This window comes from Delphinus delphis, chromosome 5, assembly GCF_949987515.2.
Source record: "Delphinus delphis chromosome 5, mDelDel1.2, whole genome shotgun sequence".
NCBI lineage: Eukaryota > Metazoa > Chordata > Mammalia > Artiodactyla > Delphinidae > Delphinus > Delphinus delphis.
In genome coordinates this window covers 27210894-27225070 of record NC_082687.1, presented here as the reverse complement: position 1 = coordinate 27225070, position 14177 = coordinate 27210894, and the positions used below count along the sequence as shown (strand labels likewise).

The 14177-nt window shown below is 38.9% G+C and overlaps 1 protein-coding gene across 3 annotated transcripts in view; it reads right to left on the bottom strand.

Annotated features, from left to right (window-relative positions):
• The window catches only part of ARHGAP10 (Rho GTPase activating protein 10), a 326043-nt gene that overhangs the window by 117153 nt on the left and 194713 nt on the right, over window positions 1-14177 (bottom strand). For 2 of the 3 annotated variants that reach the window (XM_060012123.1, XM_060012124.1), the window contains 2 exons: window positions 11867-11941; window positions 5409-5496 (listed from right to left, as the gene is read on the bottom strand). In XM_060012123.1, the coding sequence (XP_059868106.1) occupies window positions 5409-5496; window positions 11867-11941 (163 nt within the window). The remainder of the gene's footprint in view (window positions 1-5408; window positions 5497-11866; window positions 11942-14177) is intronic. The other variant, XM_060012125.1, reaches the window with a different exon arrangement.

The following is a 14177-nucleotide window of genomic DNA, read 5'->3' as shown; positions in this document are numbered from 1 at the left end:
ACGAAGTGATCACGGAAGAAATCAAGGAGGAAACCAGAAAATACCTAGAAACAAATGACAATGGAGACACGACGACCCAAAACCTATGGGATTCAGCAAAAGCAGTTCTAAGAGAGAAGTTTATAGCAATACAATCCTACCTTAAGAAACAGGAAACATTTCAAATAAACAACCTAACCTTGCACCTAAAGCAATTAGAAAAAGAAGAAGAAAAAAACCCCAAGTTCAGCAGAAGGAAAGAAATCATAATGATCAGATCAGAAATAAATGAAAAAGAAATAAAGGAAATGATAGCAAAGATCAATAAAACTAAAAGCTGGTTCTTTGAGAAGATAAACAAAATTGATAAACCATTAGCCAGACTCATCAAGAGAAAAAGGGAGAAGACTCAAATTAATAGAATTAGAAATGAAAAAGGAGAAGTAACAACTGACACTGAAGCAATAAAAAGGATCATGAGAGATTACTACAAGCAACTCTATGCCAATAAAATGTACAACCTGGAAGAAATGGACAAATTCCTAGATAAATACAACCTTCTGAGACTGAACCAGGAATAAATAGAAAATATGAACAGACCAATCACAAGCACTGAAATTGAAACTGTGATCAAATATCTTCCAAAAAACTAAAGCCCAAGACCAGATGGCTTCACAGGTGAATTCTATCAAACATTCAGAGAAGAGCTAACACCTATCCTTCTCCAACTCTTCCAAAATACAGCAGAGGGAGGAACACTCCCAAACTCAGTCTACGAAGCCACCATCACCCTGATACCAAAAGCAGACAAAGATGTCACAAAGAAAGAAAACTACAGGCCAATATCACTGAGGAACATAGATGCAAAAATCCTCAACAAAATACTAGCAAACAGAATCCAACAGCACATTAAAAGGATCATACACCATGATCAAGTGGGGTTTATCCTAGGAATGCAAGAATTCTTCAATATACGCAAATCACTCAACGTGATACACCATATTAACAAACTGAAGGAAAAAAACCATATGATCATCTCAATAGATGCAGAGAAAGCTTTCAACAAAATTCAACACCCTTTTATGATAAAAACCCTGCAGAAAGTAGGCAGAGAGGGAACTTTCCTCAACATAATAAAGGCCATATATGACAAACCCACAGCCAGCACTCTCCTCAATGGTGAAAAACTGAAACCATTTCCACTAAGATCAGGAACAAGACAAAGTTGCCCACTCTCACCACTCTTATTCAACATAGTTTTGGAAGTTTTAGCCACAGCAGTCAGAGAAGAAAAAGAAATAACAGGAATCCAAATCGGAAAAGAAGAAGTAAAGGTGTCACTGTTTGCAGATGACATGAAACTATACATAGAGAATCCTAAAGATCCTACCAGAAAACTACTAGAGCTAATCAATGAATTTGGTAAAGTAGCAGGATACAAAATTAATTCACAGAAATCTCTGGCATTCTTATACACTAATGATGAAAAATCTGCAAGTGAAATTAAGAAAACACTCCCATTTACCACTGCAACAAAAAGAATAAAATTTCTAGGAATAAACCTACCTATCTAGGAATAAACCTACTTAAGGAGACAAAAGACCTGTATGCAGAAAATTATAAGACATTGATGAAAGAAATTAAAGATGATACAAACAGATGGAGAGATATACCATGTTCTTGGATTGGAAGAATCAACATTGTGAAAATGACTATACTACCCAAAGCAATCTACAGATTCAATGTAATCCCTATCAAACTACCAATGGCATTTTTCACAGAACTGGAACAAAAAAGTTCACAATTTGTATGGAAACACAAAAGACCCCAAATAGCCAAAGCAATCTTGAGAACGAAAAATGGAGCTGGAGGAAACAAGCTCCCTGACTTCAGACTATACTACAAAGCTACAGTAATCAAGACAGTATGGTACTAAGAGGGAAGAGATATGGGAACACATGTATATGTATAACTGATTCACTTTGTTATAAAGCAGAAACTAACACACGATTGTAAAGCAATTATACCCCAATAAAGATGTTAAAAAAAAAAAAAGACAGTATGGTACTGGCACAGAAACAGAAATATAGATCAGTGTAACAGGATAGAAAGCCCAGAGATAAACCCACGCACATATGGTCACCTTATCTTTGATAAAGGAGGCAGGAATGTACAGTGGAGATAGGACAGCCTCTTCAATAAGTGGTGCTGGGAAAACCGGACAGGTACATGTAAAAGTATGAAATTAGAACACTCCCTAACACCATACACAAAAATAAGCTCAAAATGGATTAAAGACCTAAATGTAAGGCCAGAAACTATCAAACTCTTAGAGGAAAACATAGGCAGAACACTCTATGACATAAATCACAGCAAGATCCTTTTTGACCCACCTCCTAGAGAAATGGAAATAGAAACAAAAATAAACAAATAGGACCTAATGAAACTTAAAAGCTTTTGCACAGCAAAGGAAACCATAAACAAGACCAAAAAACAACCCTCAGAATGGGAGAAAATATTTGCAAATGAAGCAACTGACAAAGGATTAATCTCCAAAATTTACAAGCAGCTCATGCAGCTCAATATCAAAAAAACAAACAACAGAATCCAAAAATGGGCAGAGGAGCTAAACAGACATTTCTCCAAAGAATATATACAGATTGCCAACAAACACATGAAAGAATGCTCAACATCATTAATCATTAGAGAAATGCAAATCAAAACTACAATGAGATATCATCTCACACTGGTCAGAATGGCCATCAACAAAAAATGTAGAAATAATAAATGCTGGAGAGGGTGTGGAGAAAAGAGAACCCTCTTACACTGCTGGTGGGAATGTGAATTGGTACAGCCACTATGGAGAACAGTATGGAGGTTCCTTAAAAAACCACAAATAGAACTACCATATGACCCAGCAATCCCACTACTGGGCATATACCCTGAGAAAACCATAATTCAAAAAGAGTCATGTACCAAAATGTTCATTGCAACTCTATTTACAATAGCCAGGAGACGGAAGCAACCTAAGTGTCCATCATCGGAAGAATGTATAAAGAAGATGTGGCACATATATAAAATGGAATATTACTCAGCCATAAAAAGAAACGAAATTGAGTTATTTGTAGTGAGGTGGATGGACCTAGAGTCTGTCATACAGAGTGAAGTAAGTCAGAAAGAGAAAGACAAATACCGTATGCTAACACATGTAAATGGAATCCAGGAAAAAAAAAAATGTTATGAAGAACCTAGGGGTAAGACGGGAATAAAGACACAGACCTACCAAAGAATGGACTTGAGGATATGGGGAGGGGGAAGGGTAAGCTGGGACAAAGTGAGAGAGTGGCATGGACATATACACACTACCAAATGTAAAATAGATAGCTAGTGGGAAGCAGCCGCAAAACACAGGGAGATCAGCTCAGTGCTTTGTGACCACCTAGAGGGGTGGGATAGGGAGGGTGGAAGGGAGGGAGACGCAAGAGGGAAGAGATATGGGAACATATGTATATGTATAACTGATTCTCTTTGCTATAAAGCAGAAACTAACACACCATTGTAAAGCAATTATACTACAATAAAGATGTAGAAAAATAAAAAATAAAAAAATAAATCTTTAAATAAAAGACTTGAAAATAGGTAACACACACCTGAACCCACTGATAAATGTTAATTTCATTAAAAAGTGGGCCAACTGGACAACACAGGCCTCCTGATGTAATAACACAACAGGAAGAATACAGCACCGCTACGATGTATTCTTGCAATAAATAAACAAAAGCCGAATGTGAATCTAACGAAGCCTATAGATTTAACTATTAGCTTATAGGAAACATGACAGATAACAGAGAAAGCTGAGGATACCACCAGCCATATCTAAAATGTGGAAAATTCTATTTTAAAAAATGACTCAGGGGCTTCCCTGGTGGCGCAGTAGTTGAGAGTCCGCCTGCCGATGCAGGGGACACGGGTTCGTGCCCCGGTCCAGGAAGATCCCACATGCCGCAGAGCGTCTGGGCCCCTGAGCCATGGCCGCTGAGCCTGCGCGTCCGGAGCCTGTGCTCCACAACAGGAGACGCCACAACAGTGAAAGGCCCGCGTACCGCAAAAAAAAAAAAAAAGAGTAAAAATGACTCAGGTTCATCAACAAATTAAATGCTGGGGGGGCGGGGTAGAGGGAGGGGACTGCACAAATGAAAAACGACTTAAAACATACCAACCAAATGAAATGTGCTGACAGTGTTGAAATCCTGAAGGAATTAAAACAAACATTAAAATACATTTTTGAAAAAAAAATCTGTAAAAATGGAACACAGGTTGAGTACTGCATCATACGCATTTTGTTAGGTATGATAATTATATTCTTTTTGTCTTTTCTGTAACGTCCTTTTTTTAAGTCCTTACCTTTTTTGAGATATGCACTCCAGTATTTATGAGTGCAGCAATGTGTTTTAGAAAATCTTTGAAGTATTATTCCAAAAAGTGGCAGTAGAGAGACTAATGAAACAAGAAGTGTCGAATGTTGAAAACTGAAGAGCAGGATAATGGGGCCATGAGGAGTCATTATACTCATCTGTCCGCTTGTATAAATTTGAAATTTTTAAAATATACAAATTTTTTAAAACACAAAATATGTAATATAAGTTGATTCTAATGTGCTTGTTGGAACCCAAATAGTATTTACCTGAAAATCAATCCTGTGGGTTGGTTAAAAAGAACTGATGATGGGGGAGCAGTGCCATTTGTCTGCCAGGCAAAAAGCGAAGTCCCCAGCGGACCCACAGCCTAAGAATTACAGTCGTGACTGTTTTCCATTCCCTTACTCCGTGTACTTGTCCTTCATCTATCCTCAAGCTTTGTGATCATTCATTTCCTTTCTTTTCTCAAGAAAGGTGAATGCTCAAAGAAATGCTGAAGCTTTTCAAGCTCTAATCCTAGATACGTCCTATAGTAAATATAAAACTCAAAGTTTATCTTAAAAAAAAAATAAAAAACCTCATCAAGTAAACTTCTTTTCAAATCGCTCAGTATATGTATGTCATCATTATAATCCTTTAAGTTCACATGGTTTACACTTAAACGAAAACGTCTTCATTTTAGCCCACAACATAAAGAAAAGATTCAATGAATGTAATACACAGCCTTCCTCCTTACTGTTTCAGAGCATTTAATTCCAAAAACTCACATCCACAATAGACTCTATTTCAAAACCCAAGTCTATTCCAGGTCTGTTCTGTTGCAATTTATCTATCAACTGATGTTCACTGACTATGTCCCACACTTCCTGGGACATCATTAGGTACCTCATAAATGTTGTCCTTTCTCATAAGGTTTGACTTTTGAGATGCATGTTCGGAGTCTGCATTTGCTGTGTGTTAAACATCCAAACAGTCCACTCTTCCCCCACCCCACCACCGAGAGGAGCTCACCTCAAATACTGTTTCAGGGCACTCGTTATTGTCTTCACTTCCCAATCTATAGAATTCTCCAGGTCCACCTCATTGCAGGTTTTCACATCTGGTGAGCAAGCAAGGAAGAAAAAAATAATTCAAACCTTGACCAAATGGCTCATCTTTAAACAGCCAAACCACAAATATTGAATTCTGTGGTTTCCTATAAAAACATTACATATAATTTCTTATCATATCATAAGCCATATTCTTTTATCAGACATTTCTCACACTTCAGAAAATCTGTAGTGAAGATCGAAGTAAAAGGAGAAGGGTTGGGCTGGGAGTAGGGGAGAACTGGACAGAGCATTTAAATATTCATAACTGCAAAGCATGTACAGCTATTATTATTACTACTACTACTCTTATTATAAGGTACTACTCAGTAGCCATGGCTTACAGCATGTGGCATTTTGCAGTGTCTATACATTTGAACTTGTTTCAGGTGGCACGATTGCTATCACACTGTGTCATGACAGGGGAAACAGGCAGTACCCTTAATGGCAAAATTCCTATTAGAAGAACAAGAAGTCAGTGGGGGCAAAGGATGGTAAGTCTGGTCCCACACTTCTAAGGTTTATACTCATCATATTGTCTTTCTGAAGACTAATACGTGATCAACCAAAACAGAAATGACACGTAAACTTAAAAAGTCTTTCATGGGTAATCTTTCACATTACCGTTACAATCTATACACTCATCCAAGAAATATTTACTAGAAGCCTCTATGTAACATGTCTGACATTCATTCTGAATTAGTTTTCTTTGTCCTAAAATTATGTTAATGATGCATTTCTTACAAATGCCCTTTCAAATATCTAGTAAACTCTAAAGAAGATGTAAAACAGGCACTAAAAAAAAGAAGAAGTAGAAGAGTTGAAGGAGGAGGAGGGCAGCGCAATTAGTTCTGTAAAGGAAAAAGTTAACCCTGGTTGAAATAAAAGGAAAGGATAGTGGGAAAGGCAAGCATTCCAAGTGTGGTGGTATCTCCGAGCCTCGTGAGGCTGGGCTACTGCACTTGGCCGTGACCTGGCAGCAGGGAGGAGCGTGCAGCAAGGGACACACACCTGGGCTTCAATCCCGCCTCAGCCCTGACCAGCCTCACCACCCCAACAAGTCAGCTCCAAACCTCTCTGAACTTCAGCTCTTCATGTGCACGACGGAGATAACGTACACACTCTCGTGAAACTACTGAGAGCATCAAAGCAAATCAGGAATGTACGCAGATTTCCATAAATCATCAAATGAGTGGGTAATTACCACAGCTGAGTCACCAAAAGTATAAGCGCTCAGTGGTGGTACCTACCCTCGGGAGGGAGCAGTAAATGGCTTATGATGAAAGACATCAAACAATCAACAGAAACTGGAGTGAGTTTCTACGCTCCAATCACACAAAGGAGAAAATAAGAGATTTGTGGAAAACACTTACTTCTCCCTCACTCCAGAATGATGTTTCAACTAAGACCCCCCCAGAAAACTAGTCGTTTCAGGTATTTTTTCCTCCCTTACACTGTTATTTGTCTATATACAGAAGGAAACTTGTTAGTATACCCTTTTCAAACTGAAGTTCAAAAAGAAAATCCTGTCCAAATGGGACCACCATGTTAAGTCATGCACGCCACTCAAAAAGTTTGAGGCTTCGGCATGGGCAAGGATGGGTGACAACGCAATGTTATTTCTCAAACTTTTTGAAAATAAAGTAAAACAGGAAGTGATGGTTATTTCACAGCCGTAACATCAGATATATGAAGTCGATTACTCAAAAGTCTGGAAACTTTTCAAAGCACTTCAACAGCTCTCGATTACAGCAACTGACAGCAATATGCGATAAACTACAACAATGGCAATTGACACTGATTACATTTTGATCGGTTCCTACAGTTCAGAACTCATTTGTTACTGAGTTTGTCAGACAAGCCACAGATACATTCAAGAAATCAAATTAAGCACCCTGATTAAAGGTGCAATCCTTTATAACTAGGACTAAATAATTCTGTTCTAAAGGCTTTGCCAACCAATTACTGCAGTAACTGAATATTCTCTCTGTCATTAAGTCAATTATTTAAATCTCATACAAGTCAGATAACATTTTCAATCAACCTGCTACCAGCAAATCACCATTTTCAAATCCAGGAGGCTTCTCAAGGAAATCTTTTATTTTCAGCTTTTGACCAAATGATCATTCTATATTTTGAGAACCATAGTCTTTATATGAAAAAATAAGCCATCCTTTGAATTCATGGAATAAAAAGGAGCTGTCACACGAGAAGCCAATGACTACATAATGTCTATGGTATTAATCCTCTATTAAATTTTCACTGTTTTCAAATAACTCAATCATCCCTAGCAGCTCTTACCAATCCGTGGATGCACTGGGACTAGGTAAATTTGTTAATAACTTATTTGGGATTCAAACTTAAAAATGCATTTAGAGTGTTCAATCAGAATATATGTTCTACCATAAATAAGGTAGAAATTCTGTTTCCTTTCTGGCCAAGGAACACTATACCTCGTGGATTAGTTTAAAACCTAACCTAAACTAATGAACAGAGATACAAATAGTTGACTTTTTATTTCGGTAAATGCTTCATAATTCTATAACCAGTGGTCACTTTTTTGAAACCGGAAACTTTCAGCCCAGCCCAACGTGCTGGCACCCTACTCGACACTGACTTGGGTCCCAGTCGAAAGTACTTAGAGACGCCCAGTGATTGAATGAGTTTGGAGAATATCCTTTATAATCCAAAATCAGAATCTTTTTCAGCTACATTAGTTTACTTTTTCCCTCAATCTTTCTGAAAAGTCCTACAAACAAAGTAAACATGGTAATACGTTTATAGTAAAACTCCACTAAATTAGTCTGATTTCTGGCTTTCTATGGTTCTCTGTCTTAAAATAAAATCATCCAGCTGTTTTTACAAATTAAATTTAGAAACAAACAGAAAATTCACCAGCACACACAAGCTACCACCACATTTTCCCAGCACTTTCCCTTCCCTGCTCTGATGCTTTCATTCCAAAGAAGAAGAAGGAAGAACACAGAACAATTCTAACTCAGCAGAGTTCCAACCTACCAATTGCGATAATTCATGTTACATTTTCACCCCACTTACTAAAACACTGTGACTCACCCAAAGACACCTCATCTGCTATTTCTCCCTGCCTTCCCCAATTGCTTCAAGTTTCTAATTAAAAAAAAAAAAATTCTACCAGACTATGTGTGCCCTCTGTTAGAGAAAAAAAAAAAAGAAGGAAAAGAAAAACACCTGTAAAGGGAAGGAATGTAATTGCTCACTGGGGCATGTTCTTGTGGAACCTTAAGAAACTCGGTCCAAGGGAAAGCTAGGAGGCTGTTGGAAAATCCAGCACACCGCTACTTTCTGCCCCCAGGGATGGAAGCTGACCAAGAAGGCAAACAACTCTCATCACCAGGGGAGAAGGGCAGCTGCCCACTCCTTTACCTGACCTGGAGGAGTACAAATGGTGGTCAGCTGCCATTAGTACTTCATGTGTGGCGGAGAGGAGAGAAGAAAGGGGCAGGGGAGGAAAGGGGAGAGAGAAAAAGGAACGGGGGAGGGGAAGAAGAAGAACAGGAAGGGGAAGGAGAAGAAGAACAGAGAGAAATATTTTTCTCTATTGTAATTTTAAACATGAAGGTCATGAAAACACACCCAGTAGAAACACAAGTGAAGAAAACATGCAAGATATTAAGCATGCATCCTTCTTTTAGAAATCACCACAAACTTTTACACAGGAGTATTTAAAGAATGCTGAAAATATTTTAAATACAAAAATATTTTATGTAAAAATGGCAATAAAGGAAAAATAATAGCAAAGTAAATGATTAGCTCTCAAGAACTAAAGAGAACCAAAGTGAACAGAAGTTCCTGTCAAAAAATATAAAACGACTTGGAACTTTATCTCAGATTTTTAAAAAGTTAGGTTACTTTTCATTTCTGCAAAGAAAAACGCATTCCAAACAAAAAGTACTTTGAAAAAATTCAAATTTGAAATAAACGTTATCTGGAGGAATCGAAATTTTAAAAAATAACTGCCTAAAAATGTTAAAACTTGGTAAATCTGGGGAAGGGGTATTATGGGAGTCCATTGTACTATTTACTTGCAATTTTTCTGCAGGCTAGAGATTATTTCAAAATAAAAAATTTTGGTTTTTAAAAGTAAATAAATAAAAATAACTCCGAGTACCACAAATGGGCAAAATTATCAGAATTAATTGTCTACTGGAGGGAAAAAAAATAGATTGGTACAAAAGAGCAAAATTAAAAATCTGGCAGACTCACCCAATTTTTTTCTCTTAAACATATATAACTTTGAAACAATGTAGAGAGGTTGGGAAATGTAGAAAATGAATATCTACGGGACAGTGTGTACACAACTGTTCAGAAACTCAAATTCTTTTTTTGGAAGAGGTGTAAGTTAGTTCAATTTGAACACTTGCTGAATCAGGAAGAAAGGAAAGAAACATCTTAAGGTAATCTTAAATTCATTAGGAAATAGTGAATAAACCTCTTTCGTTAAGAGCTGAAGTTTGAGTTGGTAACATAAAGTAACAAGAAAATGATATTAATGCTAATAAAAATCCAAAGTTTGTGACTGACCATCTTAAATTCACACTAGGAATTATTTAGAGATGAAGTGAAATTAATTTATCCTGTGCCGTTCCCTTAAATGCATTACTTAATAAGAAAACAGTAAGTCAGTATCTTTCCCTTGTGTCAATTCTCTAATTTCCTCTGACTGCAGAATGATATGACTGAAAACACAGCATTTCTTTTTGCCAGCAGCTTAAATGAGGTTGTGTCCTGGACTTCTCTATGCTGAGCCTCACGGAAAGTGAAAACAGTTTTCCAGGTCATGAATTTTTGAGGGTTTAGATATTTTAAGCACCTTGCAAGTTCAGAACTGTCTTGGGACATTTCCCATGAGCAGAGGAAAGTACCACCCAAGTCCAGGGATGTGGATGATCATATGGTTTTTCTAAGTTTAAGAACAAATTTGGAGACAGCTTAACACCTCAGGGTGACCACAGGGACACCTGCTTGTTTGAGCTGCCCTTGAACATGAATGAGAAGATAATAAAATAAAGCTATCGTCCTTCTAACCGATTCACTGCCAAGTGTGCCTTTCAGCCTTTCTCCCTTTCTGATACCAACAGAGTCTTCCAGTTCTAATCACCATAACACCATCTTGGAAATGAGAGAAGTGTTTCTAATTTTAAAATTAACTAAAAGCAGATGCTGTCGTCCCATTAAACCCTGCCAGCTGCTACTGAACCACTGGCAACCTGAGTCTATTTCATTTGGAGCCCACTAATGGTAAAAAGGAAAATCTGACTGCCAAAATTGCATACCCAAGTCAAACCAGAGAGGCAGAAAATGAAAACAACTCGCGAAAGCGAATGTATTCTAACAAGGCTCTCCAAGTCATGACGAGGCATTTTTCCTGTGGTTAATAAGCTCAGAAAAGAGTTGTTGCTTATTAAATCCTGAATTCAAACGCAGCCAAACAAGCAACGCTATCCGTAACATCCCGGCTGATTTGATTCAGCTCGGTTGATGCTTGCTCAAAGTAAGTCTTTGCGACAATGCTTTAAGATGCAGACGGGTTTAAATGCATTGACAGAATACCTGAGGGCACTGTTAATACTGATTAAAGTGAGATATCAAATAAATTAATATTTAGCAAGGTCATAATGACAGATCGGTTTGACACACAGGCCCTCAAGCCTGATGAGTTATCGTCACCCCCCAGGAGGCAGCCTGCTTTGGGGTCATGGGGGGCAGAGGAGCAGGGCCTCTTACAGGTGGCACTGAGCTGACAGCAGAGTGTAATGTAAAAGCGCTTTGTCATTCACATAACGTCTGGGGTAATGAAATGAATTCACTTTCTGGCTTCCTCTTGTCTGCGATGCCAAAGAACACTGTGTTATCAGCACAGATGGAGCAGGCATGGTTCTGGAGAACAGCCTGGTGCAAACTACAAACAAGCCACTGTGCATACCAATGAATCCCTGAGAATCAGACCCTTGCTGCTGAGTGACAGTTGTGGAAGCTCCAGAAAAATGAGCGAGGCCCAGTGGTCTTGTGCAACCAAATGTACTGTCAAGACTTTGGACGGGCAATTTGGAAGCCATGCAAATCACAGAGGCCTGGCTGCTACTCCCCCTGGGAGAAGCAAGCAGTAGAAGACGTTCACCCATGAGCTGCCTTCTTTTCTTCCTCCATTCTTAGTAAGGGGGACCTGAGCAAACGCTAACCGACTTCTCTGAGCCAACTATCTCTGCTCAGGAGAAAAGGACTCCAAGACAGCAGACGAAAAGGATGAATTCCCAAGTTACGTTACTATGAAACACTGAGTTGCAAAGACAACGAACATAAACAAACAATGCATGGAAAATGATTAGAAAAGAGGCATACCCATCAACATACTCAGAAGTCTCTGGACCTTTGAACTCACCCCCACAACTCTGTACAATCCTTGGTCGTTTATACCTATTTGGAAGAGACGAAATGTTAGCAAATACGAGACAGTCAAGTCTGAAAAGCTGTCAACAAACAGTGGCACTCAGAATCCTTGCTAACTCACGTTAGCAGCATTCCCGTTGCCTATAAAAACAACGTTTGACAAAAGTGAGTGTTTACCAACTTGCCTTAGCAGCTTGGTACTCATGACTTATGGTTGGAAGTTGATCTCCTGAAACACTGTTGCAGGTGGCCAAAATGTAAGGAGCCAGTGGTTATGAAAAAAAGTTGATTAAGTAGTACTCACACATACCAATGCAATTTGCAAAGATGCACGGCACCTTTCCTGTTTCTTATGTTTACTTATTCTTCAGATTTGTCTTGAAAACTTTTAGCCTTTTAAAAATAATATGGTGCTGGTTAGGACACAGGAAGAAACCGTTGTGCGGCTGATTCTTGAAGACCATGGAAATCACTCACTCAAAAGTAAAGCAAAACTTGTTTTGTTCAGGGTTTTTTTAAGAGCCATTACAGGCACTGTCCAGTAAGAAGCACTAAGACTCCAAAGGAGGACCAGAGGCTGTTTCACTGGGCTGCCTTTTGTTTCGTTCTCCTTACTCAGTTTCAAGCTTCTGAAATGTCCTATTCGTCTGTTATTTGCTGAATTGTGTCCCCCAAAATTCATATGTTGAAGTCCTAACCCCCAGTATCTCAGAATGTGACTGTTTCCGGAACTAAGGTCTTTAAAAGAAGGGGTTAAGTTAAAACAAGGTCATGAGGGTGGGCCCTAATCCAATATGACTGGTATCCTTATAAGCAGAGATCAGGCCACAGATGCAAACGGAAGGAAGACAGTGTGAAAACACAGGGAGAAGATGGCCATCCACAAGCCGTGGAGAGGGGCCCTCAGAAGAAACCAGCCCTGCGGACGCCCTGTCTCGGATCTCTAGCCCCGAGAACTCTGCGAAAATAAACTTCTGTTGCTTAAGCCACCCAGTCTGTGGTACTTGATTACGGCAGCCCCAGCAAAACAGACACACCTTCTCTCTCGACTGTCTCTGGAGAGCTCAAAGGACCAGAAGAGGAAAGGCTGGCCCTTCAGCCTACACAAGACTATTAAGAAGGCTCAAGAATCAAAGTAGCAGAGAGGCACCTTCATGATGGGAAACACTGACTCCAAGAGCAGAGAAAGATGCAGGTCAGCCCTGCCAGGAGTTGGGAAAAAAAAGAAACTGTCAAGAAACACAAAAATCAGAGCTTGAGCCTGCCGGAGGAGAAAACACCAGCCACAGCCCACTCCTTCTGTCTCCTACAAGCTAGAAGACCATGCCCAGAGAATTTTAAATACCAGAGGATTTTTGTCAATACTACTCTATTTAAGAAACCTAAAATAGTGGCCTCAAAGCCAGAAGCCAAAAGAGCAAGTCATATGCTGCAAACAAACGTGCCCTCTGAGAAGTGCCCGACATACAAAGAGAAATGAAATAAGAATGTTACTTCAGCAATAATCATCACTCTGTGCTGGTAATTACTATCAGATAATAGATCAAGTTCAAATTCATCAACCCGAGAGAAGGAGAGTTCATTGCTAATGCGTAATGAAAGGTACAAGGGGGAACTAATGCTACTCAACACAGTTTTTCCTTTTTTAACATGAAATTTAAATAAACCTCCTATAAAAGCAGCTTGGAAACGGCACCTAGAACACATACACTCAAGTCATGTAGGATTTACTGTTTCTTGTTACATTGTCCTTAAAAGCTCTGGACTAGGGACTTGGGACAAATTTTACATCTATGAACACACACATGACATACAAAAGACATCATATAAACAGGTTTGAAGAATATAAACCAATCAATACGCCAAGTCATACGATTCGTATATCCTCTCCAACTTCTCTTCCAAATTTCCCCTATCAGCCAAAGGGATCAGTATTTCTCATCACCAAGTATTAGAATTTTGAAAATTTTCTTTGACTTCCTGTCACTTTCCAAATGCAACAGATCGCAATCTCTGCATTTTCTTCACACTCTGGACTAATCTCTGCTTCTTCAGCATGGCCTCGAATTTGATGCCTGCATGTTGGGCATCCTTACAGGGACATACACACAACCATAATCCATTCTGAACACCATCATTTTTTCTACTTTCCATTTTTCAAGCCACTTTGATTACCTTTAGGTCTCTCCCATCCTCATTTAAAAGTTAAAGTCATCAGATCCAATCCGAATTCCTCAGCTGAAGAAGCATGTAAGGCACAGAC